The sequence below is a fragment of the Vulpes lagopus genome, chromosome 5, assembly GCF_018345385.1.
Source record: "Vulpes lagopus strain Blue_001 chromosome 5, ASM1834538v1, whole genome shotgun sequence".
Classification (NCBI taxonomy): domain Eukaryota; kingdom Metazoa; phylum Chordata; class Mammalia; order Carnivora; family Canidae; genus Vulpes; species Vulpes lagopus.
In genome coordinates, this window is record NC_054828.1 from 8,329,652 (window position 1) to 8,349,472 (window position 19,821).

The 19,821-nt window shown below is 47.9% G+C and overlaps 1 protein-coding gene across 3 annotated transcripts; it reads right to left on the reverse strand.

Annotated features, from left to right (window-relative positions):
* Window positions 1-13,343: 13,343 nt before the first annotated feature.
* Window positions 13,344-16,837, reverse strand: MCHR1 (melanin concentrating hormone receptor 1). 3 transcript variants are annotated; one of them, XM_041754282.1, is made up of 2 exons: window positions 16,544-16,837; window positions 13,344-15,208 (listed from the first exon to the last, which is right to left on the reverse strand). In XM_041754282.1, the coding sequence occupies exons 1-2, from the start codon at window positions 16,623-16,625 to the stop codon at window positions 14,229-14,231; spliced, it is 1,062 nt and encodes a 353-aa protein (XP_041610216.1). In that variant the 5' UTR covers window positions 16,626-16,837; the 3' UTR covers window positions 13,344-14,228. The 3 variants fall into 3 exon arrangements, with proteins under 3 accessions (XP_041610216.1, XP_041610217.1, XP_041610218.1); XM_041754283.1 differs by lacking the exon at window positions 16,544-16,837 and adding an exon at window positions 16,135-16,345; XM_041754284.1 differs by lacking the exon at window positions 16,544-16,837 and adding an exon at window positions 15,312-15,412.
* Window positions 16,838-19,821: the final 2,984 nt, after the last annotated feature.

A 19,821-nucleotide genomic window follows, 5' to 3' on the forward strand; every position in this document is an offset into this window, starting at 1 on the left:
CATCTGCCTTTGGCTCGGGTTGTGATCTTGGGTTCCTGGGATCAAGTCCCACATGTCCCACAAGTCCCGCTCTCTTTCTCCCTCTGCCCCTCCCCCGGCTCATGCTTGCGCTCTCTCTCTCTCTCTCTCTCTCTCTCTCTCTCAAATAAATAAATAAAATTGTAAAAACACCATAAACTGACTGGCTCAAACAACAGGCAGATTTCTTGCAGTTTGGAAGCTAAAAGTCTAAGATCAAAGTGCTACATCCCTGAATGAACTACTCTGGCCAGGGAGATGGGATATAGTGATTGGTTGGCTGGGGCCCATCGCTGGAGCTCAGGGTGGAGTTAGTCCTTTCTAAACCATGAGGTTAGAAGTTCAGGATATTATCAGGAGGGTTAAGAGAACCGTTATTAAGCAAATAGGGATTTATTTTTCTTGCACAAGGAGTCTGGAGGATGTTGCTGGCTCAGCAACTCAGTGATACCCTCAGGGACCCTTGCTCTTTCCGTTTTTCTGCTCCATCAACCTCAATGCATTGGTTTGCATTCTCATACTTGGCACCTCATGATCCCAAGATAGTGGCTGCAGCTCCAGATAATGCATCTGCATTCAAGGTAGGGAGAAAGGAGGAAGAGCTCAGAGGGTATGAAGCTCATCACTTTCCTTTAATTAGGAAAGCAAAACTTCCCAGCAGACGTCTGGGTAGGAGCTGTTGGCCCAAACTGGATCACATGTGCACCCTTAGCTGTAAGGGATGCAGGGAAAGCAGGAGATAGTGTTGTTCAGTGGCCTTAGGCTAATCATGATCCATCACCTGGGCATTCTGTCCACTGAGGAAGAAGAGGCCATGGATATTGAAGGGGGGGGGGGGTCACTGATAATGTTAGCAGAGCCCTCTTAATACACCCATATATTCTCAACTCTACATATTTGCTCAAGTTTTTTTCCACCTGCCTAAAATGTATTTTTCTCCATCTCTGCTTGTCAAAGTCCAGTCTGCACTTCAGAATCTTTTTCAAATGCTTCAAACACCCAATGAGATGTGAAGACCTCTTCAGCCTCCCCTAGCACCATCTACCTTTATTCTGGGACTTAATTCTGTCCTGTGGATGGTCACGTGCACAAAGCAATATTTCATTGTAGCAAAGCTTTACAGCTAGGGCTTAGTTCAGCCACTTTCCACATGTGCCCTTGATAGGTGGCTTAACCTCTTCAGGACTTTCATTTTATCATCTATAAAATGAGAGTGATAACAGAACTTGCCTCACAGAGTTGCTGTGAGGATTAAATAGGATAATTTATTCATGTTAAATATGTCACCTAGTGCCTCTCCTGTAGCCAACACTTGATAACTGCTACCCATTATTTTATTATTTTTATTGTCCTATTCTCCCTGTCACCTCCCTTGGTCTCCATGTTTCTCAGCTTTGCATACTCCGCCCTTTTCTTAAATTTAAGATATAATTCACATACCATAAAATGTACCCTTTTATAGTATACAGTTCAGTGGTTTGAGTATACTCACAAGGCTGTGCAATTGTTGCTGCTGTTTAATTCCAGAACATTTTTATTACCTTCAAAAGATGGCAACCACTAATCTATTTTCTAGCTCTATGGATTTGGCAATTCTTGGACAGGGACATTTCAGTCTTTTGTGACTGGCCTGTTGTATTTAGCATAATGTTTTCAAGTTGACCCGTGATGTAGTATGTGTCAATATTTCATTCTTTGGGGATCCCTGGGTGGCTCAGCAGTTTGGCGCCTGCCTTTGGCCCAGGGCGCGATCCTGGAGACCCAGGATTGAATCCCACGTCGGGCTCCTGGTGCATGGAGCCTGCTTCTCCCTCTGCCTATGTCTCTGCGCCCCCCTCTCTCTCTCTCTCTCTCTCTGTGTGACTATCATAAATAAATAAAAATTAAAAGAAAATATTTCATTCTTTTCTGTGGTTTCATATTATTGTTGCATGGATTTACCACATTTTGTTTATCCAAAAGTCAGTTAATGGACATTTGGATTATTTTTACCTTTGGCTATTATGAAGAATGCTACTTTGAATATTTTTGTACAGATTTTTCTGTAGACATATGTTTTTATTTCTCTTGGGTATCCACCTAGGAGTAGAATTGCTGGGTCATGCAGTAACTCTCTGTTTAACCTTTTATAGAACTCCCACACTGTTTTCCACAGTGGCTGCACCATTTTATGTTCCCATGGGTAGTATTTGAGGTTCCAATTTCTCCACATTCTTGTCAAAACTTGTTATTGTCTGTCTTACTCTGCTACTTTAATCCCAGATGGCCAACTTGTTGAACCGAATCTCTCTGGGGCTCTCCCTCCTACAGAGTTCTGTGAGGTTGGCATAGGGGTCATAGTTTATCCACTGGTGGCATTAACTGTGACACTGTGGATCTGGGGAAGAACTGCTATTTCTGCCTTCACTCTCTGCTTACTTTGTGTTGGGCCCAGTGCCAGACTGTGGGGTCTATGTTTTCTTAGAGCCCAGAGTCTATGTAGACACAGATAACTCAGCTGACTCTGGGATTGCAATGTCATGAATACAATCTTGAGGGGGCAGCCCAGGCATGGGTGAGAGATGACAGTAGTTCTCCTATCTAGGAGGGAGGAGGCTGTTCAAGGAAGGCTTCATGAAAGAGGCACCACCTGACCTCTGTCTTAAAGATTAAGTAGGAGTTACTTGGGCAAAAAAGCAGGGGATAATGTTCCCAAGCAAAGAGATTGGCACAATAAAAGGTATGGTGATAGGAGACACCTGGACTGTGCTGTGGAGGTGGCAGGAGAGTAAAGTAGAGATTCAGTGGTGAGGAAACAACAGGGAGCTCTGAGTGTGAGAAGTCCAGCTTCCACACAGGTGAAACAGAACAGACAGGAGGTCTGCCTCAGTCTCCTTATCTGTAAAATGGGGATAATGATAATAATATCTACCTTGTAGGGTTCTTGTATGGGTTTAATGAGCCTGAACAAAAGATTTGTACACCATTTGAAGCCGTCTCTGACACATGCTCGATGAATATTGGCCTTCACTGCTGCTGTCTGCCAGGAACCTGATGAGACATCTTTGTATGTTCCAGTCTGGGCCTCAGAGAGGAGTGAATGGGCAGGTCAGGGGGGGTCAAGGTGGCAGGTTTCACAGCAAAGACATAACCTTTGCATTGTCACCACGAGGATGGAGCAGGGAGGTAGAGGCAGAGTAGACATCTTCCAGAAAAGGAAGATGGACTTGGCAGACAAATCAATAGGTGTCCACTTCTAGAAGGAGTAATTAAGTTATCAATCAACTATTATGTATTGACCTATTGCGGCAAGGCATTGTGTAAAAATTGCTGAGATTAAATATGCCTCCTTAACCACAAGTTTACAATTAAGTTGGAGAAAAAAGGCAATAATTCAAGTAAATAACCATCCAAGTCACGTGATAGAGCAAGATTAATCATAGAATAAATAGCATAGCTAGGAAGTTTTATCAGAGTCCAGAATGATGAATTCACCGGAGGCCAGTGAGAGGGTTTCCTGGAGGAGCAGGAAACTTAGCTGGAGCAGAAGGGTGGGTAGGGCTCAAGTAGGCACAGGAGAGGAGAGGTCAAATCCGATGGAGGAAACCAGAAGGCAGGTACAGAGCTTTTAGGTTATTTGCAATCAACCAGAGAAGAAGAGAAAGAGTCTGAAGCATCCTGTGGAGGTTAATGGAGTACAGAACAGGAAAAAGTGATATAATTAACAACTAACATTTATTAAGTGCTAGGCATAGTGTTAAGTGCTTTTTGTGTTAGGAGAGACAAATCACCGTTTTAAAATGATGCTGCAAAGTAGTACTTATTGCTCCGGGAAAAGGGTCAGATGTATAAATACTTCCAGGAACTGGACAAAAATGTGACTCAGGCCAAGTATTAGATGGGGATGGGAGGGAGTAGTGAGGATTGTGGCAAACTAGGGAGCACTCACTCCCTCTAAAAGGAGCCATCAGTCAGCCCCGGTGAGCTGTGGTCTTCAGTGACCACCATGATCTTAATTCCAATGGACCCTTTCATGCCTCACTGACCTGACCTCCCAGACAGCCAACCACTCCTCCTTTAACTATACTCTCTTTTCTTGCTTCTGTGATGCCACACTTACTCACTTTTCCTGTCACCTCTCTGGCCGTTCCTTTATAGATTCCTTAGCTGGCTTCTCTGTTCCTCATCTGTTCAATCTGTGCATAGGAATTTCCCAGGACTGAGGCCCAAGACTCTTCTCATCTGACTCTACTCTTACTCCCTGCCTATCTGTAGGGTGGTGGCCCTCAACTGTATATTTCCAGGCTGGCTCTTCTGAAATCAGTGGCATGCTTGAGCATCCCACATATAAACAAACCACATACTGGACTTATGATTTCCTCCCATAAATCTGTACACCCTCCAAGTCCCCTGTTTCAATAAATAAACACCCATCCCCCCAGTTATACACACCATCAACTCATTCTCCAGCGTCCACATCCAGCTCATTCCAGGCCCTGTGGCGTCTGCTCCACAACTGTATCTTGCATGTGTCCACTCTTCTCCATCTCCACCACCACCACCCCAATGCAGGCCATTACTATGGCTGGCCCGAATAACTACTGCAGATTTTTCCTTTGCTTTTATTCTCTATCCCATTCTAATCCATTCTCTACAGAACTCAGGATGATGACTTTCAGATAGAAATGTAAGCATATCATTCACATGTTTTTTTTTAAAGATTTTATTTATTGATTCATGAGAGACACACAGAGAGAGGCAGACACAGGCAGAGGGAGAAACAGGTTCCCTGCAGGGAGCCCGATGTGGGTCTCGATCCCAGGACCCTGGGATCATGCCATGGGCCAAAGGCAGATGCTCAACCACTGAGCCACCCAGGTGCCCCTATTCCCATGTGTAAAGCCTTTTGATGGGTTCTCTTCGATTTGGTATAAAATCCAAAATCAATGGGGCACCTGGCTGGCTCAGTCGTTGGAGCATGAGACTCTTGATCTTGGGGTCATGAACTCAACCCCTACTTTGGGCAAAGAGCCTACAAACAAACAAACAAACAAACAAATACAAGTTAAAATTAAAAAAGCAAAGTCATTGGTATGGTTCACAATCCCCAGTGAGAGCTGGCCCGGGGCAGTAAAATCAAATGTCTATAGGGTACAGGCAATTGAGTTAAATAAATGAAACTAGCTGAGTCAGGAAAACAGTGAGTGGGCACTTCTTCTACTCTTACAGGCAAACTGTAGAGTGCATGCCTGTGGAAGGGTATCGTCTCTCAAATTCAATAGACTGTTGGCCAATAAGAAGGTAGACCCTGTGGCAGGACCTTCTGATAGTTCAAGAGAAGCTGAGTCATTCCAAATTTTTTTAAGATTAATTTATTTATTAATGAGAGACACACAGAGAGGCAGAGACACAGGCAGAGGGAAGAAAAGCTGGCTCCATGCAGAAGCCTGATGCGGGACTCGATTCTGGATCCTGGGATCACATTTTGAGCCGAAGGCAGATGTTCAACTGCTGAGCCACACAGGCATCCCAGTCATTCAGATTTTTACTTAAATCTAGGAATTTAAAAGTTGGCAACTAATTCACAAACTTTTTTTTATCTTAACACAAAACAGAAAAGCACATTTTTGGTCAGATGTAGCTCCTCAAGCAGCCAAATGGTGAGTTCTCCAAAGATCATAAACAGAAAACTTTTCTTAGAAAAATTACTGGGGCACCTGGGTTGGCTCAGTTGGTTAAGTGTCTGCCTTGGGCTCAGGTCATAATCCAGGGATCTTGGGATCGAACCCCGCATCTGGTCCCTGCTCAGTGGAGAGTCTGCTTTCCTCTCTCTGCTCCTCTCCCTGCTTGTGCTCTCTCTCTCTCTCACTCACTCTCTCAAATAAACAAATAAAATCTTTTTAAAAAGAAAAAGAAAAATTACTAATAGTTTAGTTTGAGAAGCACTTAATGAGGTTAAGAGGTGGGGTTTTGCAAAGATGAAGTGTCTCTTCTTCCCTTTGCTACAATGAGATAGATTGAGACACAGAGAAATATATCACTCTGCATAATACAGTAAAAGGATTTCTTCTTTGGCAGGAACAATATTGTGTTTTACATTGGATTGTGTGTTTTCTTTACTTTTTTCCTTTTTCTTTTCTTTTTTTTTTTTTTAGAGATTTTATTTATTTATTCATGAGAGACGTAGAGAGAGAGGGAGAGAGAAAGGCAGAGACACAGGCAGAGGGAGAAGCAGGCTCCATGCAGGGAGCCTGATGTGGGACTCCATCCCCGGTCTCCAGGATCACACCCTGGTGCTAAATCGCTGAGCCACCTGGGCTGCCCTGTGGGTTTTCTTTAGACCCGCAAGGGGAGAGGAGATTGGGAGGCCCTAGAACAAGGAGGAAAAAAGAGATGGTCCAGTGTCCATGGCTCAGAAACAGGGCAGCAGGCCAAGCCCATGAGGAGAGGCCAGAAAGGCTTCCCTGTGACCTGGTGTGACAGACAGACTGCAGGAATCCTGAGGTCTGCTAGGCAACTCAGTCCTTTCCAATTCTGGGTTCTCCCTTCCTGTCCTTCCTGCTTTGGCAATCTCTGAGCCCTACTATCAGAAGTTTGAGCTAGCCCTGGCTGCCTTGGGGTGAAGCCACCTGCAGAGAGCCAGGCACAGGGTATCTGAGCCAGAGGCTGGGCTGGGGGGAACTGCCACAGGAAGTTCCTGCCCACAGGAAGGAACTGCCCACAACCCCCCCAGAGACATTTGAGGAGGCACCTGCCTGCCTGTCGCCCCGTACCCCCAGGATGGGGATGTTAAGTAGATTTTTGTTTCTTTTTTTTTTTTAAGATTTTATTTATTTTTTCATGAGAGACACAGAGAGAGGCAGAGACATAGGCAGAGGAAGAAGCAGGCTCCCTTCAGGGAGCCTGATGCAGGACTCGATCCCAGGACCCTAGGATCACAACCTGAGCCAAAGACAGATGCTCAACCACTGGGCCACCCAGGTGCCCCGTTAAGTTGGTTTATATGGCTATTTAAGTTTAAGGCGACCCTGAGAATCCCTCAGGTCACATGTGACATCTCATTTAATCATCCTAATGGCGCATGGCCCATGTGTCATTTTCTTTATTTTACAGTTTAGGAAACAGGCCCAAGACAGAAAGTCACTTGTCAAGGCCACAGGGCTACTAAGTGCTAGTGCCAGCAAGTTGAGGAATTTACCTGCATTGCCCTTGCAGGGAGGGAGGGAGGCACGATATTTCTGGAGAGAGAGATCTGAGAGGAGGCTAATGGGAGTAGAGATGGCAGGGAGGTGAAAACTTGATTTGTTTTGGCTAATTCATGAGTCAGTATAGATATTGGACCTTCTCCTGGACAAGTGTGTTCATGTTGGGCTGGACTAGAAGACTACTACTGGCCTCCCAACCCTGTGGTTCTATGACATTTGATGTGAACGATGCATCTACTTGAGCTTTCATGCTGGGTGTTGGGGGGTAGCGGGTAGGGATCCCATGAAGAGAGACTGAAAAAGGTAAACAGTCCCTGCCTGGGCAGCTCGCTCAGTGGAGGAGGTAAAAACATTAAGAGCCCTTTGGTAAAGTGATAAGTGAGTGATTAGGGGCTTATACAGAGATCTGGGAATCCAGAAGAAGTAATTAATCCTCAGGGGGAGGCACATGTCCTCTCAGATGAGAACACGGCAGAGGTGAGCCTTGTAGGGGGTGGGCATATTAGTTTCCATACATAACAAAGCACCACAAACTGGGTGGCTTCAAACAACTGGAATTTTACGGTCTCACAGTTCTGGAAGCTGGAGATGTGAAATCATGGGGTGGGCATCATCTCTGAAGATGCCAGGGAAGGGTCTGTTGCATGACTCTCTTAGCTGCTGGTGGCCTCAGGCATTCCTTAGCTTGTAGATGGATCGCTCCAATCTGCTGTCTCCCCATGGTGTTCTCCCCATGTCTTCACATCATCTCCCCTGAGTGCAGGTTTGTTTGTGTCCAAATTCCCATTTTTAATAAGGACACCAGTCATATTGGATTAGAACCTATGCTGATGACCTCATCTGGACTTGGGTAAATCCATAAGATTCCTTTTTCATATAAGGTTGTATTCTGAGGCATTGGAGTTAGGACTTCAACATACCACTTTTGGGGGAATGCAATTCAACTCATAACAGAGGGCAAGCAAGATTCTCACCTGGAAGAGGAGAAGGGCATCTTCAGGCTAGGGATGGGCAAAGGCAGGCAGGTGTGAGATCCAGAGTGCAATTATTGGGGGTGGGGTGGGATATGGCTGCAGCCAATTTGAGTAAAAGCATGCAATTTGAGGCGAGATAATATGGTATATTGACTATGGAATCAAGCATACCTGAATTTGAAGCTTGGCACTGCCACTAGCTGTGTGATCTTGGGCGAGTCATTTAGCCGAAATCACAACTGACCCATCTTTAAAATGGGCATAAAGCTCTGTCTACCATAAAATGCTGGTGGGGAGGTTAAATAAGTTACTAAACAAATATAGTACTAAGCATCATGCTTAGCACAAGAATGATCTTTAAAAAGATAGAAGTGGGATCCCTGGGTGGCACAGCGGTTTGGCACCTGCCTTTGGCCCAGGGCACGATCCTGGAGACCCGGGATCGAATCCCACGTTGGGCTCCCGGTGCATGGAGCCTGCTTCTCCTTCTGCCTGTGTCTCTGCCTCTCTGTGTGTGTGTGTGTGTGACTACCATAAATAATAAATAAAAATTAAAAAAAAAAGATAGAAGCTACTCTTTTTTTCTTTTAACAAAAGCTGTTGCCCTTCTGTGTAGCCTGAAATCTCTACTATTCATCAGTAATCGAGGAGATAGCTTTGTAGATAATTAACTGAATGACTTTTCCATACCATCTCTGACCTTCTAGAAAGTTCTTTCCCTGGTTGTCCACTGAGATTTAGATACGAGGCTGGGTGCTCAGGGTAGATTGTCCATCACGATTCAAACAGAAACCTCACCTCAAAGAGGAATCCCCTCCCCTCCTCTAGCACCATGACCACCCCCTCATTTCCACTATCTCAGAATTTAGATATAATTAGTAAGTTATTGCTAATTGTAAAATAAGGTTAAGCCTGGTTTCATCAACCATCCTCCAAGATGGGTTGCTGCCTTCCTTTGTCTGACCTCCTCAACTCAAGCTGCTGGATCAGTTTGACTCATTGCAAATCCTAGGGCTAGGAGAAGGAGGGGGTTTTGGGGAATTTGTGGTTTTCCACCCAAATGCTCAATGGAAAAAAAGAAAAAGACAAGTATCCTGTTGAATAGCAGGGAGAAAAAGCCTAGCTTTAAAAAAAATGTATTTTTCTTAGTAATAAGGCATAATCAATTAGTATTAATTTGAGTAAATATTATTGCTAACAATAAAAAAGAACCCAATTTTTAAAATGGGTAAAGGGTTTGAACAGACATTACTCCAAAGAAGACATACAAGTGGCCAATAAGCACATGAAAAGATGTTCAACATCCCTTATCATCAGGGAAATGCAAATCAAAATCACAATAAGACCACTTTACACTCATTAGGATGGCTATTATTGAGAGAAAGAACGAAAGAGGAAGGAAGGAAGGAAGGAAGGAAGGAAGGAAGGAAGGAAGGAAGGAAGGAAAGAACTATTGTTGGGAAACGTGGAGAAATTGGAGAACCCCTGTGCACTGCTGGAGGGAAGGTAAAATGATACAGCCGCTGTGGAAAACAGTATGGCAGTTCCTCAAAAAGTTAAACATAGGGCAGCCCTGGTGGCCCAGCATTTTAGCGTCCCCTTCAGCCCAGGGCCTGATCCTGGAGACCTGGGATCGAGTCCCACATCAGGCTCCCTGCATGGAGCCTGATTCTCCCTCTGCCTGTGTCTCTGCCTTTCTCTCTTTCTCTCTCTGTCTCTCATGAATAAATAAATAAAACCTAAAAAAAAAAAAAAAGAAAGAAAGAAAGAAAGAAAGAAAAGAAAATTGCAAACTTAAAAAAAAGTTAAACATAGAATTACCATATGATTCAGCAATTTCACTTTAGGCTATAAACACAAAAGAACTGAAAGCAGGACTTCAAACAGCTATTTGTACACCCATATTCATAGCAGCGTTATGCACAATAGCCAAAAGGTAGAACCAGCCTAAATGTCCACTGACAGGTGAATGGGATAAACAACAGGTGGTATATATGTACAATGGTATATTACTCAACTTTGAAAAGGAATGATATTTTGATACATGCTATTACATGGAGAACCTTGAAGATATTATAATATTTTTTAAAGATTCTATTTATTTATTCATGATAGACATAGAGAGAGAGAGGCAGAGACACAGGCAGAGGGAGAAGCAGGCTCCATGCCAGGAGCCTGACGTGGGACTCGATCTCAGGACTCCAGGATCACGCCCTGTGCCAAAGGCAGGTGCTAAACCGCTGAGCCACCCAGGGATCCCCAGCATTATAATAATTGAAATGAGCAAATGCTGTATGATTCCACTTATATGATGTAGAGTAGTTGAAGTCATAAACAGAAAGCAGAATGGTGGTTGCCAGGAGCTGTGGGGAAGGAGAATGGGGAGTTGGTTTAATGGGCATGGAGTTTTAGTGTAGGAAGACCAAGAAATTCTGGGGATGGGAGTGGTGATAGTTGCACAATGATGTGAACTTAATGCCACTGAATTGTACATTAAAAATGGTTAAAATGGTTATATCTGTACATCTTTCGTTGTGGTAAAATACAGATAATATTGCCATCTCAACTATCCTGGGATAGAGCCCCACATCAGGCTCCTTGCTCAGCGGGGAACCTGCTTTCTCCCTCTCCTCCCTGCTCATGCTCTGTCACTTTTTCTGTCTCTCTCAAATACATAAATAAAATCTTTTTAAAAAGCTGATGGGAAAAAAAAAAAGCTGATGGGGCACCTGGGTGGTTCAGCCAGTTAAGTGTCCAACTCTTGATCTCAGTGTCCTGAGTTCAAACTTTACGCTGGGCTCCACGCTGGAAGTGGAGCCTCCTTAAAAAAAAACAAAAAAACAAAAAAACTGATAATGCAGGAAATAAACAAAGATATCATGGCTAGTCCTTTTATTTAGTGTTCTTACTGGTATTTCTTTAGTGAATATCAATATGCAGAAGAGTTTCCCTACAGTCACTTGCAACTTTGGTTTGACTAACCTGTGACATTCTCAGTCAGTTCTGGAATCCTTACATCATAGGGAATTTTAGAGACTTAATCTTCACAGCTGGAGAGAAAATGTTTTCTGGGGAGTAGATGAGGGAGCAGTGTGGGAAGCACTCATCGGGTTTGGGGAGTTGAGGCTATGGGGCCCAATGAGAGAGACAGTGTTTATTAGGTATGGAAACGGGAAAAGGAGCAAAGAAATCAATTTCCTGCTCTTCACCCTTTTCTTGGACTCTCTCTGGACCTCTCAGTGGCCTCCACACTTTCCTGAAGTTGGGGCTATTCATAGTCCCAGGCTGAATGGAGACGAAAGGAAAATCCACTCATTCTTCAGACCAGCCACCACCCCCACCCTCAGCCCACTCATTGCCACCAACGATGTCATGACGATGGTCCTGCCAGCAAACCACCCATCCCTCTGCACATGCTTATACTTATTCTTTTTTTTTTTTTTTTTTAAGATTTTAATTGTTTATTTGACAGGGAGAGAGAGAGAGCACAAGCAGGGGGAGTGACAGAGGGAGAAGCAGAAGCAGGCTCCCCGATGAGCAGGAAGCTGGATGTGATGAGGGACTCCATCCCAGGGTCCCAGGATCATGACCTGAGCCTAAGGCAGGTGCTTCACTGACAGAGCCACCCAGGTACCCCATTTATACCTTTTCTTATCCAATGGCATCTGCAGGGTCGAGTGGGGAAGGCTGTGTTGGCACAGTTCCCCAGTCCCCATTGTAATCTCCCTGCCCTCCTTCCCTCTGCATCCCCAAGTTCCTCCTGACTTCTCCAATTCTCCCCCATTCCCCCCTCCCTTCTGTTTACATTTCAACCCACTCACTTTCTGTCTCAACCTACTTTGCTTCCGTGTCAGTTTTCCGTATGGGTTCAGAGCAGAAGGAAGGGGTGTCCCCCTCCTTAGGGGTTGCTGGGGTCCTCCTTAGCCCTCCCACCCCAGTGAGCTGTGGATTCCCTTACCTGCATGTCCTGGGAGAGGCCCCTGGCCTATTTCATCCTCCTTGGAGGGGAAGGGGGCTGGATAGACTCCCAGGAAGCCTTTCAAGGGCAAACCAGATGCAGGGAAACCTCCTTTTCAGGAACCAGGTGAGCAGGAGTCACCTCAAGGCTCCCCCAAGAATCTTTTTACTGTTGCTGTTGGATGGGCATCTGAAGCAGATTGGAAGCTTACCTGTGGCAGCTAGAGACCCCACTGTTAGTGAGTAAAGAAAACTAACTGTCCACTTCTTGGCTTTCCCCACTACTGAGGTAGAGGGGAACACAAGCCCGAAAATACCACAGCTAATGATGATGATGAAAAGAGCTGCCCAGGGGCCCTTGGGTGGTGCAGTCCGTTGGGCTGCTGACTCTATTTCAGCTCAGGTCATAATCTTGGGGTCATGGGGTTGAGCCCCGCATTGGGCTCCACGCTCAGTGCAGAGTCTGCTTAAGGCTCTTTCTCCTTGTTGCTCTGCCCCTCCCAACTCTCTCTCTTTCTCTCTCAAATAAATAAAATCTTAAATTGAAAAAAAAAGAAAAAAAGAGCTGACCAGGACCTGAAGTTTGCTAAGCCAGCTACTTGCTGCAACCCCGCAGTGAAAATAACCCGCAAGGAAAAGGCTGGGCTGGTGCACCTGCTTTACGGATGCATCTGAACAAGTTGTGAGCTCGTGATATGTTGCCACTGTCTCAGCATCTGCTGAGCAGTCTGCCCCGGACTCCTGGTTTCCAGCTCCTAGCACGAAGAAGCTGAGAAGCAGCAGCCTTGGCTGCCGCCCAGCGGCCCATCTGTAACCTTCCAGCTCAACACCAGATCTTGGCAGTGGCAGGAGGCAGGCTCAGGCTGCCCTAGAGGCCAGCCCTGCAACGGGTGACTCAGCGGGGGAGGTGGCGGGCAGGACTGGGGGCCTGGGGGCCAGTACTGATGACATCCAAGTGCTTTAGAGCAGAAGACGGGAAGCTGAGTGCTGAGAACCGGCCCAGCAGCAGCAGTGCAATCTAATGAATCCACAGTAATCCCATTTGTGTTGCTGAATCCCCGCTGTGGGTTTAGATCCCCTGCTTCTGGCTTCCTAAAATGCAATTTGACCAAAGTCTAGATTCCACAGCCAAGGGACCCTTCTTTCCCTTTTCTGCCACCCACTCCCACCTCCAAGCCCAAGCAATTATACAGGAGCATCCAAAGAGATGTAGGTGGAGATTTTCCTTTATTCGTTTTTATTTTGGAAAGGAAAGGCTGGAGCAAAAAATGATGCCAACACACCAGGCATCAGAATGACCCTTGTACATGCAGGACACTGATGGGCACTCACTCTGGATCTGGTGATTCACAAATGTGCCTCATGACGACAATGTCCCACAGCTGCAAAAGCCCCCTAGCCCCTCCTTGTTTTTTCTTAATTTTAAGACTTCTACTCATACCCACCCAGGTAGCCTTGTCATTCGCAATCAGTGAATCTCCTACAAATTGGATTTTTACTCCTCTGGGCTCAGAGCCCCACCCCACCCCACCCCCAAAATAAGCATGCATCCCCTAGAGATACAGGCAAATTGACAGGATGCTGGCACATGGAGAGATGGCATGCTTCATTTTTCATCATCCTCCAGCTTGGGAGAAAGGCCGCCCTCCATCCTACCAGTGAAAGATGGGAAAGAGGGTTGAGGCCACACCAATTTCCCATCTCCCCAGGGCCCTGTAGTAGGACCCCATCACTCACACCCCGGCCTGCCCAGATTTCAAATCAACCAGCAATTGAGGAAAAGACTTTTGGGAGCTAATAGATGCAGGGCTCCACTGAACATTTAAACCAAAACTTTCTTCTTGCCCAGTTTTTATTCAACGCAAGTTCTCTTCCTGTTCTCCCAAGGGGATTTCTGATGCTTGAAGCCCCCAAATCTGGCTCCCAACCTCCCCAGCAATTTGTGGACACCGTGGTATGTTCTGATTTGTAACAACCCCTCACCACCTGGCCCCTCTGCATTCTCCCAGAGGGGTCTTGGGTTTTTCTCAGCATCTCTCCCCATGGTCTGCTGTGCTGTCCTGACTTGGAGGTGCCCAAGGTGGCAGGGGAAGTGTCAGGTGCCCTTGCTTTCTGTCCTCTCCTCATCGGCCGTCTGGGCATTGCTGACGGCTCGAAGCTGCCCCTGGGCGGCAGGCTTCACCGACAGGACCAAGCGCTTGCGGAATGTCTCACAGAGCACGATGTACACAAAGGGGTTGAGGCAGCTGTTGGCATAGCCCAAGCTGATGGCTGCGTTGTACAGGTAGACAAAGGTGAGTGTCGGGCGGCTGATGGACAACTGGGTCAACTGTAGCACATAGTAGGGAGCCCAGCACACGAAGAAGACCAGGCAGATGGCAATGGCCGTGCGAGTCACCCTCTTTGTCCGCAGCCGGATGCTGCGTTGAGAGGCGGGGGCTACCGAGGACATCATGCGCTGCAGGATCCTCACATACGCAGCTGTGATGACCACGAAGGGCAAGGCAAAGGCCAGGAAGAACTGGTACAGGGTGAACCAGTAAAGGTCAGTGTCTGGGTTGGGCAGGCGGATGCCACAGCCCACTGTGCCCCCTGGGAAGGGGATAAGCCTAGCATAGAGCCACACGGGGGTGATGCTGATGAATGAGAGGGCCCATAGGAGGCAGATCACCAGGGTGGCCACAGAGGGCTTCCGGAACTTGGTGGAGGAGATAGGGTGGACAGTGGCCAGGTAGCGGTCAATGGCCATGGCGGTCAGGATGTAGGTGCTGGTGAATTGACTGTTGGCGTCCATGGCCGTGATGAGTGTGCACATGGTCTCTCCAAAGTGCCAGACACCATTGCCCATGAGCTGGTGGATCATGAAGGGCATGCCCAGGAGAAAGAGGAGGTCCACCACCGAGAGGTTGATGATAAAGATGTCGGGGACATTGCTGCACCAGTGCAGTTTGGACTTCTTCACCACCGCGAAGATGACTGTGGAGTTCCCGATGATACCCAGGAGGCAGATGGTGCCGAACACGGAAGGCATGATGATGTTGATGTAGGAGACATTCCCTGTGCGACGAGGTGGCCCTGGGGACAAAAGGAGCAGATGTTGACCATTGACATGGACTGCTCTCTAAGGGCTAACATCCTACCAGCGTGCTCAGCTTCCAGTGATGATGTGCTTGCCTACCTCTTTATCTTCTTTTCATTTCAGCCCAGGGCTCCCCATTCATCTGGAATCCTTTCCTACCACTCTCCCTCGCTGCACTGTTGCTACTCCTGTCCCCTTGCCCTCCTCCACCAGTTCCCTGGCTAATCCCACCAGATTCTCCTGCACCACCTGTTAGTTGAAGGACCCTGTCCTTTACTCCCTGCATTATCTCAGAAGGCTCAGAATCAAGAACCACAGCTATCTGCAGAGAATTATTTTGTGGACCTCTGGGCTTCATCAGGAAACCTCATCAACATAGCCAGAAGGATATGAAAGTGTGTGTGTGCGTGCACACACAGGCGCGTGCGCCGGCATGCGGGTGAGCAAGCGCATGCATGGGCGCATGCATGTGTTTTCTCTTTTCTTATTTGCAGCTCTGATCATCTCATTTTGGAAATCGCTGGTTGGAAGCTGTGCACTGATTCCTGGGCATGTCTATGGGCTACCGTCTTGTGTGTGTGTGGGGGGGGCAGCATTTGCCCATCAGGCCCGCAGCCCTCCCTTCTCCTGGGTTCCTATCAGGGAATTCCTTAGTCTGTATCTCTGAGCCTGGGCTTCCCAAGTGAGCAGAGACCGAAGAAGCCGTGTGTTGCAGCCTAGCTGCCTGAGAATTTCCCCACACACAAGCCTTTCCTCTTTTTCCTTCCTTTCCTTCAGAGCTAGAATTTCAAAGCATCTCAGCTCTGGAAATATCAGGGGGCTTCATTCACCAGGAAAGTTAATCTCCCCCCCCCCCCTCCGTGAGTTAGCCCTTCCCCGGGGCCTTCCCAGGGGTCAGTAAGGATGTTTAAGATCCCATTACCGCAGTTTCAGTAAAAAGACAAGGGGATCAGTAACTGAGTGAGCTTCCAGCTGTCTCCTCACGGACTACCCTCTGGCTTCTCTTGCTTGCTTCTCCAGCCTGATTTTTTTTCTGCAAAGCATATGGAACTCATGGGTGAGTCCTCCCCAGTCTCCCCGCCCGGCGGGCCACCATCCATCCATCCGAGGCCACTTGCCAACGTGCCTCTGCCCTGCTCTCCGCTCCAGTCCCTCGGCCCCTGCCTGCCCCGCCCCCTGCTCCCCTTCTTCCCCTCCGGGCACAGCACACTGCAGATCCCGTCCCCGAGAACTGGAATAAAGTTTCCGGAGCACTTTGGCTCCGAGGTGACACCTTCGCGTTTCCCACCCCCAGCGCAGGGGAGGGAGGACTCGCCTCCGGCACGACTCACCGGCCGAGGTGAGGTTGTCCGGGCCCTCCGAGGTGTTGCTGGCGTTGGGGCCGGGGGGCAGCAGCGAGGCTTGCAGGTCCATCCTGCCGCGGCCGGTGCCGGCTCGCCCAGCGCCCACGCAGGCTGCGGCAGCGCCCCCCGTCCCCGTCCCGGAGCGCGCGCCCCGAGCCCCGCGGCCGCCAGGGGGTCCTCGGCGGTCTGGCAGCTTCGGCCGCCTCCGAGCCCCGCGCCGCTCCCCACTCACCCCCTCCTTCCCCGGCTCCCACTGACATCACCTAGACACATTAACATTCGGAAGCAGATGCACATTAACCTCTTCAGTCCCGAGCGGCAGCTCCCGCGTCTGCCCGCGGGCAGGGCCCGGCCCCGGCGGCCCAGCGGGGGGGGGGGGGGGGGAGCTTCCCTCCCACGGGCTCCCGGGAGCGTGCTTCCCGCTTCCCGGGAGCATCCAGCACTCTGCGGAGGCAAACGAGGGGAGCGAGCTCCTCCGGAGGAATGAGCCTGGCCTAGTCCCCAAACCCGGCTATGCGGGGCTGGGCCCTGGGCCAGGCGCCGGGGCTGACGCTTCCCAGATGGAAAGCTCAGACCACAGCAGGCGCGTCCCCCAGGCCACCCTGGGCTCCTTCCCAGTGCCCCGAAGGATTCCAACCATCCCCCTGGCTAGACCGCCGGCGTCTCCAGAAGCGGACTTGGACTTGTCTGCAGCTGAGCTGCTGACCAGCACTCAGAAGTGACGCAGGTCACTTTGTGCTGGGGATGGCCAGGGTCTTAGGGACCAGAAGGGGACAAACTGCCCTTTGCGCAGAACCGAGGACCAAGCTTGCAGAGATTCTATTTTTCTAATTGCTCTGCGGTCCTCGAGATTTTACCTGGGACTCCTCAAGACAAATTTCAGAGGATAGGCCCCCACCTAAAGTTGTCAACCAGGAACAGCCTTAGAGGGCAAAGCACTGAGTGAATTCTTGGCCGAGGTGTCCTGCTGCCGGCCTCCAGTGCCCTCACAGCCAAGAACTGCCATCACACCTACCACCTGACGCCCAGAGCAGGGGCTTCAAAATAACCACAGCCTGATCCCTACACACTTCTTCAGTCTTATTTATTAGTGGGTTTCATCCAGCAAATATTTATTGAACACTTACTACTTGCCAAGCACTGTTTTAGGTTCTGTAGTGAAAAAAACAATAAGGGGTGCCTGGGTGCTCAGTCGGGTGAAGTGTCTAACTCTTGATCTCAGCTCAGGTCTTGATCTCAGGGTTCTGAGTTCAAGCTCCATGTTGGGCTCCATGCTGGGCATGGAGCCAACTTAAAAATAGATAAATGAATAAAAGATAAAGTCTCTGAGTCCTTAGCCTCATGGAGATTACATTCAAATTGGGGTGAGGTGGAGGGGGGATAGAAAATATACAAAAAATTAAAAAGAGGTTGGTGACCAGTGCTATGGGAAACTTGAAGCAAGGTAAGGAGGCCAGGGAATACCCAGGGGAGGTGGAGGTTGCTTTTTACACAGGAAGGCCTCTCTAGGAAGTGTTTTAGGAAGAGTCCTGAAGGAGGTGAAGAAGCATGCTTGGAAATATCTGAAAGAAGAACATTCCAGGCAGTAGGAATAGTGAGTGCAAAGGCCCTGAGGCAGGAGTGTGCTGAGCAGCTTTGAAGAATTTTATTAGAGCAAAGAATGATAGTACTGGCTATTACAGAGCAAAGGAAGATTAGCAGGTGACATCAGAGAGGAAACAGCAGTAAGGGCAGATTCTGTTAGGCCTTGCCAGCCATTGTAAAGACTTTGATTTTTCTTTTAGGTGGAATGGGAGTCACCAGAGAGTTTTCAGTTCAGGAGGGACATGATCAAACATGTTGTAAAAGGATCAGTCTGGGAGCACCTAGATGGCACAGTCCATTGAACGTCCAGCTCTTGCTTTAGGCTCAGGTCATGATCTTAGGGTCATGAGATCAAGCCCCTCGTTGAGTTCTGCACTCAGTGTGGCATCTGCTTGAGATTTTCCCTCCTTCTGCCCTGCTCACTCCTGTTCTCTCTCTCAAATAAATAAATAAATAAATAAAAGCATCTTTTTAAATTTTTATTTTATTTTTTAAAATATTTTATTTATTTATTCATGAGAGACACAGAGAGAGGCAGAGACATAGGCAGAGGGAGAGGCAGGCTCCATGCAGGGAGCCCGATGTGGGACTCGATCCTCAGACCCAGGATCACACCCTGAGTTGAAGGAAGATGCTCAACCACTGAGCTACCCAGGCATCCCCATACATCCTTTTTTTAAAGAAAGAGAGAGAGCACGAGTGGTGGGGGTGGGGGGGAGAGTCAGAGGGGGAAGAAGCGGACTCCTCAATGAGCAGGGAACCCCATGTGGGGCTTGACCCCAGGACCTTGAGATCATGATGTGAGCCCAAGGCAGATGCTTAACTACTGAGCCACCCAGGCGCCCCTAAAACAAACAAATAAATCTTAAAAAAAAATCAGTATGCTGCTGGATAGCAATTGAAAAGTTATTTTAGCCTGTGTTCCCTTGAAAGCAGAGCCTGAGCACATGAGCTTTTCTGAGACATGACCCAAGAGGCAGGCATGAGGGAGTAGGGACAATGAGACAGAAAAGGAGAAAAAGCCAACCCAAGGATACATTATTAATGTCACTGCTGTGGGCAGCAGGAGCTTGAATTCACCAGGATCCTTGAAAAGTGCACAGACCGTTATCCAGAATTATGTATCTGAAGGATGGAAAGCAGGAACGTTTATCTGGTTACTCTTTCCCCTATTTATTGAAGATTGCCCCTTGGCTATTAAGTCTGCATTTCTGGGTTCATGGGTAAAGCAGGCTCCTATAGCATTAAGTATTGATGGTGCAGAGAGCAAAGAGGTGTGCAGCTCACACTTGAGGCAAGAAGCAAGTAAATCTTGTGCTGGAACCAAAAAGACTCCAACAGCATTGAGATCCAGGGCAGAAGGCAAGCAGGTACGAGGTGTGCACAAGAGGCAAGACACTATAGGCACAGGATCAGCTGAGCTCACATACAACTGTCTGCTGCAGCTGGAGCTGAAGTCAGAGGTGGTGGGGGAAATGTGATGTGGGTCCACATCAAAAAGCATCCAAAATAAAAAGGCTACTGCAATAATCCAATTGAAAGAGGATGGTGTCTCAGATCAGGAAGGAAAAGGTGGGGAGAAATGGTGGGCTTCTATACATTATACAGAGCACAGAGGGGTTGCTGAAGGGTTGGATGAGACATGTGAGCAAAAGAGGGATCAGGGTGCTGCCCAGCTTTGG

Bases quoted from the DNA above. Each gene is read 5' to 3' on its own strand.
- MCHR1 (XM_041754282.1), bottom strand. From the start codon at position 16,625: ATGGACCTGCAAGCCTCGCTGCTGCCCCCCGGCCCCAACGCCAGCAAC. The intron at 15,209-16,543 runs GTGAGTCGTGCC...TTTTGTCCCCAG, and splicing joins GGACAACCTCACCTCGGCCG to GGCCACCTCGTCGCACAGGG.